This window comes from Genypterus blacodes, unplaced genomic scaffold (assembly GCF_046128005.1).
Source record: "Genypterus blacodes isolate CSIRO-AG114 ecotype Tasmania unplaced genomic scaffold, CSIRO-AGI_Gbla_v1 ptg000003l_1, whole genome shotgun sequence".
Classification (NCBI taxonomy): domain Eukaryota; kingdom Metazoa; phylum Chordata; class Actinopteri; order Ophidiiformes; family Ophidiidae; genus Genypterus; species Genypterus blacodes.
The window spans coordinates 5,093,805-5,101,352 of NW_027466817.1; the positions used below are offsets into that span (position 1 = coordinate 5,093,805).

General features: G+C 42.4%; 1 protein-coding gene across 1 annotated transcript; it reads left to right on the forward strand.

Annotated features, from left to right (window-relative positions):
* Positions 1–1,059: 1,059 nt before the first annotated feature.
* snrpd2 (small nuclear ribonucleoprotein D2 polypeptide) lies at positions 1,060–3,151 on the forward strand. The gene is made up of 3 exons (XM_076142179.1): positions 1,060–1,191; positions 1,867–2,046; positions 2,763–3,151. Coding segments are annotated over exons 1-3 (357 nt in total). The 5' UTR covers positions 1,060–1,189; the 3' UTR covers positions 2,938–3,151.
* Positions 3,152–7,548: the final 4,397 nt, after the last annotated feature.

Below are 7,548 nucleotides of genomic sequence, written 5' to 3' on the forward strand. Positions count from 1 at the left end.
TGTGTTGCTTAGTTCCTTAGTTTGGGGCAATTTTACCTCCTATTTCATGCAATACAAAGTGATAAATCATATTTTCAGAACCTTAGGCTGAACTCCAATATTACGATCTTAACCATAAAAGTTTTATGACCGTCAAAATATGTCACAATCATTTATTTGGAGTCAATCAAACACACACTGATTGCATCGCTAATTAATGGTAAATTGCAGACACCAGTCGCTGTGTTGTAGGCAGGATTCTAGAGCAACGTGTGAATTAGATCTGGATTTGTACTTGTATCTTATGCACGCGTGAGCTCACTTTTCAGAGCTGCTGCCCTACAGATGGAGATGTAAGTCTTTTTGGCTGAGCTAGGTGTGCTTCATAAAGATAGTCAAGCTCTGGAAATCAAATCCTACACACTCACCTCTCTCAGCAGCACACAGGCCGCTATTATCCGCAGCAAGTGGCTTCCACAGGTAGAGCTGCCACTCTTTGAAATAAGGTGGGTGGGTTGTACACCCCCAGGCGTCTGTCTGTCTCTTGCCAGAAAGCCAATCTCTCAATGTCTCACTGCTGCCGTGTAGATAATGTAGCCTACATCCCTGTCTCCCTCTCCATTGCACTCAGATACACACAGACACACACACTTTCCTTCATTCTTGTTGTGTTAAAGGGCAAAACAAAGACTTATCTGTTTGGGTCTGCAGTATCGCCTTGGCTGATCCTGCTGCCTTCAACTGACAAGAAGAGACATTCATCCTACAACCTGAAAGAGCCTAATGGCAATAAACAGACCATGCTGTTTGATTTAAGTTTTTGGTCAACAATCTAGCACTAATGAGTCTATCTGAGAATGTTTTCATCTTGTTTTGGTTCCCTATCATATTGATAATATAACAATTCATGATAGATAGATAGATAGATAGATAGATAGATAGATAGATAGATAGATAGATAGGTAGATAGATAGATGGATAGATGGATAGATAGATAGTGTTATTTAATAGTGTTAAAAACGGTGTAACTTTCCTTGCATGTAATAACAATAATGTAATAACCCGGAAGTTATGGGAGCAGTTTGACGCGCGTACTTTGTTGAACCGGAAGTCGCTCCTTCCACGCGAGTCTGAAAATTTCGTTTCTGATACGAAGGCAGTCGGCGAGGACGCGATTACAGTCTGACTTTCAACTCTGAATTAAACTAAAATGTAAGTATGTTTGAAACGCATCTTATCTGCAGGTGGGCGGGGTTTTGCGCACTGATTTTCATTGGCATCAAACAGTCCGTTAGCTATAATGCTAACCTTGCTTGTGTCCAGGACAGCAATGCTAGCGGTAGAAAGCAAAGCTAGCGGGAGTGAATGAATGAAACACCTTTAATGTTGCTCTAATCCCATTTTAAAACCAGCGCAAATTGTCTAAAAACTGTCTGATAGTCAAAACCTGGAAATATCTCACCATGAAGTTTAGAGGAAACCCAGCTTTCCCAAATCGGGGAAGACACACAATAGCCTCATTAGCTAAATGCTAACACAAAATGAAAACGTTTGTTCTGTACGGACACAATTATAACGAATTTGTGGTCATCACATGTGTCCAACGCAGTAGTAATTGTGTAGTTTTAAACACACAGGTGTATTAGAGACGACTAAACGTTGTCATTGGGGCTATAGAACAAACTATTAAACTGCAGCTTATATACTTAAAATTAGAATTATTAAAACAATTTACACATCTGGGGTTTGTTTACAAGTTACAGCGATTCTACTTCTGTTACAGCGATTCTACTTCTGATTCACTGTGATGAGAGGATGCAAATGTGTTTATGTGGGTCAACTACACTTTTCTTGACCGTGTGTGTGTGTGTATGTGTGTGTTTCCAGGAGTCTGTTAACCAAGCCCAAGTCAGAGATGACACCCGAAGAGCTCCAGAAGCGTGAGGAGGAAGAGTTCAACACGGGCCCTCTGTCTGTGCTCACCCAGTCTGTGAAGAACAACACACAGGTCCTCATCAACTGCCGCAACAACAAGAAGCTGCTGGGCCGAGTCAAAGCTTTCGACAGGTACTGAGCACATCACTATTACCATTATCTACTTTTATTGTTCTATTTGTGCTTTTATTCTGTTTTGTAGCATTCAGGAGAGCTTAAACATTCACTTACCGGGTTTGTAGGCATTTTAATAGACCTGTAAAACCCACTAACAATGTCAGTGACCAAGGTCAGGTGATATACTACAGCATTATGGACATATTGGCTGATATCAACATCGATCCTTTTGTTACTTGAGTTTGTTTGTCTCCAAGTTCATCCGTCTGTGACTTTCAAACGTGCAGCCATTGAGATAATTGGGTCGTTGCACATTACAAAGTAGTTCATAACCGGCCTCGATCAATGTCCAGAATTTCACTAGAACTGCACACTCCTGCAGTGTCCAGTGAGCAGAAGCTGCTGCTGTAGGCGAGCCACACACACGGAAACACTCGCCACTCTGCAAATACAGCTTATCACGTCAAAACGTCCCGATTCAGCTCTGGGTCTAGTTAAAGATTGATATAGTTTGTTTTTTAAATATTCATAAATATTTGGAATTCATTTCTAAAATAAATCTTTACAGCTGGAAATGTCAAATTTGTGTTTCCATTGGAGGAATAAAAGATTCCCATTGATTTTTTTTTTTAAGTATCTCTGTAGATCCTCTGTTGGAAAGATGTTTAGTAAATTTAAACACAAATCATTTGTGGCATATGTGGGTCATGTGGTGGTCTGTGTGATTCCAGGCACTGTAACATGGTCCTGGAGAACGTGAAAGAGATGTGGACAGAAGTTCCCAAGAGCGGCAAAGGAAAGAAGAAGTCCAAGCCGGTGAATAAGGACCGGTACATCTCCAAGATGTTCCTCAGGGGCGACTCGGTCATCGTGGTGCTCAGGAACCCTCTGATCGCAGGGAAGTGAGCCGCTCTGAGCCGACCTGATGCCAGTGGACACTCATGGAGCGATGGAGCCTTTTTTCCTTTTTTGGTTTTGTGGATGAGTGCAGTCTCGCGCAAGTAAAAAGTGTAAAGTGAATTATGTCTGTACCTGAGAGAGAAGTCTGTTTTCGTTTTGTTTGGACATTTCTGTCTTTTTCATTTTAATAATAAAATTGATCGATAGATTGAAGCGACGAGACGATGTCATATTATTCACTTCCAGATGACCCGCTGCTTTAAAAACACGCTTCTAATCCTTTCAAAGCCCATATTTCTTCTCGTCCCACTCACTTTTCACAGGACTCTTCATCAGAGAGAGCCGTCTCCTTCCTCCCCCCTCCTCCTCCCTGTCACCCCTTCACTCTCCCCTGACAGCATCTTAGGTGTCGGGCTTGATTTCAGTCAGCAGCGGCTCAATATGCGACAAACTGCCGTTTAAAGGCTCCCTGCATTATTGATGAGAGCAGATGTGCTGACTGTCACTTCACACCCTGGTCTCTCCATCTCACAGCGTTCCTCTCTGCCGCTCGGCCCCTCCTGACCACTTTGTTAATTGTCTTAATAGCTGAACAGCTAGTCTCGCTTTCCTTCTCTCTGCTCTCCCGCTCTCTGGCTCTCTCTCAGTCTGTGGTCGAGCGTACCAGATTCTGATCGAGTGACAGAATGATGCGCCAGCCTGTATTTAATGATGACTGCGTTAATGTCGTTGAGGTCAGAGGTCACCTTAAATCCCATTTGGTTTCCTTTTTAGGCTTCTGATATCAAACCTCCTAAAAACGTCCAAGCTGCTCTGTTCTGTTTGTCTTGACCTTTGCATTAAATGGTGTCCTGCGCTTGATGGATCACAGCCAACACTACAGGTTTGTACTGCCACAACCAATCCCAGCGTGCCTAAGGCCAACATCTGTGTTTGGATCTGTGTGTGGGCTCTCAGGTGAAGCCTCCTGGGTCGGGAAGGACGGATCGGGGGAGACTCCATCTGAGCCCTGAATGAGACAACCAGTCAGCTTCTGTGATGACTTGTTCCCTCTCTTGACAAATGTCCCTCTCTGTTTGACTCCTGCTCCCGGGCACTTCTTGACTTCTGCTAAACTCTTACGAGGGAGATCGAGTTGCAAAGTCCGGAAAACTGACAAGCTTTTTGCGTTCGCTGGCCCGAGAAGCAAGCAAAGAGTGAACAGCTGCTCAGGGCCCCGTGGCCACCTGGAGGCCCCCAAAGAGCCAAACCAAGCCTCTGTCTGCTCCTGTTATGTCATATCTCTGCTTGCACTTTACACAAAGAGACATTCATTGAAATGAGTTGTACCACGGGTAAGCTCCTTGTATAGCACCATGAATATCTTATACAAAATAAGAGCAATCCTTAACTTAAAAGTAGCCTTCATGTTTGTAATGTGATAAATGCAGGAGTGTGAGTTTGACATCTGCATGACTTCATTATAGTCTGAGAGCCTGCCGGTTGAGAAACTACAGTACAAACAGATTATTTACTCCAAATATGTTTAATTATTGAGTAAATTAACAGTATTTACAATCACGCTATCCAGCCAGTTCATTTATACTGAATATTGATCGTGCACTCCGTGGATTTGGAGTTGGTCACAGCAGAAGAGACCAAGCAGAGTTGCAGGTTGCAGCAGATGATCAGATCAGAGTTGATCTGGGTTCAGTTTTACAGAGAATGAAGAAAAGCGTGATATAACCAGTTTCTGCTCCCACCTTAGAACAAAGATATCCACATTAAACTGCTACCAAACAAAGTAAAAATGACATCATGACACTATTCGACACATACAATCAGTAAATGTCTTATAATTGATCAGTTACAAAGATTGTTCCATCAGATTTAGGCCCAAATCGCACACAACCACGCAAAAGTTGCCCTAGGTGTGACTTTAATTACAGAAGCAAAGACACAATGAGATATAAATAAATAAAAAGAATAAATGAATTGAATTTAAGTCATGAGTTGATTTGGGAGTACATCAGATTTCAAAATAAATAAATAGTCAGAGAGTTGCAGCATCCCTGGTGTAAAGTGTGAGGGTCTATTTGGAGATCACTGAAATCAAAACAACTTTAGGGGGTCTCATCATGGATATCAGGCACTTCTCTCGTGTTACTTCACTCATCTCACAGACACTTTGCAAAGTCCCTCTCCCACCAGATTACGTGTGTGTGCGTGTGTGTGTGTGTGTGTGCGTGTGTGCGTGTGTGTGTGTGTGTGTGCGTGTGCGTGCGCGTGTGTGTGTGAGCGAGTGATCCACGGGCAGGAAGGCAGATGTTTTATTCAGTAGGTAAGCGATCAGAGGGGGGAAGTGTGATTATGATAGCGATCGGCCATGCGTCGATACTCGACCCCTCCGAGCAACGCGACACCCCCATACGGCGCATCGATCGGGCCCCGGTAACCGGAGCCGCCGCCGCAGTTTGTTTTCAAGCAGAGCCGCCGGCCCCGGGGTGTTAGAGAGAGAGGGAGAGAGAGGTGTGTGTGTTTGTGTGTGTGTTTATGAGAAGTGTCCTCTCCCATCTCTCTTTAGTGTGAATGACAGGTCGCAGCAAGTGCAAGGACACATTCAGTGACAGTCAAAACAAAAGGGATCAGGTCTCTACATGTAGACCTGCGCTATTTACAAACAAGCACCACGCTGTACTGTCTGCTCCAACAAACACCTGCCCTGTTTGACTTCTAATTTAATTCCTACTATAAATAATAATCACGTGTGACGTAATCAGTGACGAGTTTATTGTAGTATTTGTATCCTTCTGTATGAATTCCTATTATATAATTTTCCCCTTATCTTTAATCATCAAAAGGGGATTTACAGTTTTGCCATGGTTTGTGTTTTAATAGTTATTTTGCATAAAACACATTTTGGATTTATTATGTTAAAGGGCAGCTGTGCATTCATACATACATTAAACTGCATGAAGAAACAAATTGGATAAAGATAAACCAGATCATTTTGATTTAACTGGTTTATTTTATTCTATTTTCATTGAGATTGAGATTGATAGGGGACATGACCAAGCTACAACTGGTTAATATCAAGGTAAATAATCAGTGAAAGGTCTATATGTTAAGGTATGGTTGCCATCTAGTGGACAGACAGGGTAGTGCAAAGAGGAAGTGAGCTGAGTCTTGGAAATTTATACAGTAATTAAATAGCTTATTAAGTATTAACACACTGGATCATCACTATTTTGAAGAGATATATTGTACATACCTTGATGTTGATGCAGCTTAGATTATTCAATACTTATTGTGATCCATTGAATTATGTTCATCTTTGCCATAAAAATCACTGGGGGAAATATATTATTTTGTTTTAAATATTTCAGTTTTAATATATTAAAGTTGAGTCCAGTCTGTGCCATCGAGTCATCTTTCCAACATGCCTCAGGGAGTTCAGCGCTCTGCTCTTTAGGACATGTCTTTAGGACTTCTGTCTTCCCTCCTCTCCCTTTTGCTTTTCTGGCCTCCAGCCCAGACGTCTTAACAGCAGCCACCTCCCTCTCTCATTCACATTTCACCTTCCTCCAGCTGCATTCCTTCTCTGTCACAGAGCGATAGAATGAAATATGGAAGTGTCAGTAACGCTGGTTCTGTGTGCACATAGATTTCCTTGAAAATTCTACTGAACATACTGTGTTTGCAAAACTGTGGGTTTCTGGGGTTATTGTTTAGAATGAATGACCCTCCAGGCAGACTTGTATTAATCCCTGTCTGGGAAATTCTGCCAAATCTCGCTTCCAGGCTGACACTTTGTTTCCTTGGTTTAAGTTCACCCTTCTAATTCACTTTATTTGTCTGCTATTCAGCTCATAGTTGATGTAGTCAAAGTGGAGGCTTTTCAGACTTTGCCTCAGGACTGTGGTGATTCAACACATCCTAGACTCGGATGAAAGGCGAAGAGGAATTGAGGGAATGAGCAAGTAGAGGAGAGAGAGTAAGAGAAGAGTTGTTCAGCTTGGTTACACACGTATCCATTTAGTCAAAATCTTGCTCCCAGCTCCTTCAGAGGTCCCTCACACACATACACATGCACACACGGATTTTTTTCACTCTCATTCTGAAAAGGTAAGGCCTTTATCAATTAACCAATACCCCTGGATCCCTCAAAGCCTTGAAGATAGTCTCAAAAGTGTCTTATAGCCTCGTCACTGCTGTCCAATGGCGATGGCCAGCAGAAAGCAAGTTGACCAACTGACGTCAAAACCACGGAAATAAAGTTGCGGTAAAGGGGAAGAGGGGACCAGAGGAAACCTAGAATTACTGCAAGAGAGTTTCTAATTCGTTAAGAGCTATTTTCTGGGAACTTTCAGCATAAACCACACAAACACACTCACAAGTACACACATGTCCAACTATTAGATTTCAAATAATGGTACATTTTGGTGGAAAATAATTGTTATTCTTGACATATGAGTCAGAGAAACCAGCAAAATGAACAAGGGGCACATGGTAACAGTCGACTTGTGTCTGTGTGTGTGTGTGTGTGTGTGTGTGCATGTGTGTGTGTGTGTATTAGGAAGTAAGGCATATTGGCTTTGTGGATGTTTACACATGCCATGCAGACGTAATGCATTCCTC

Bases quoted from the DNA above. Each gene is read 5' to 3' on its own strand.
- snrpd2 (XM_076142179.1), top strand. The intron at 2,047-2,762 runs GTACTGAGCACA...GTGTGATTCCAG, and splicing joins CGAGTCAAAGCTTTCGACAG to GCACTGTAACATGGTCCTGG.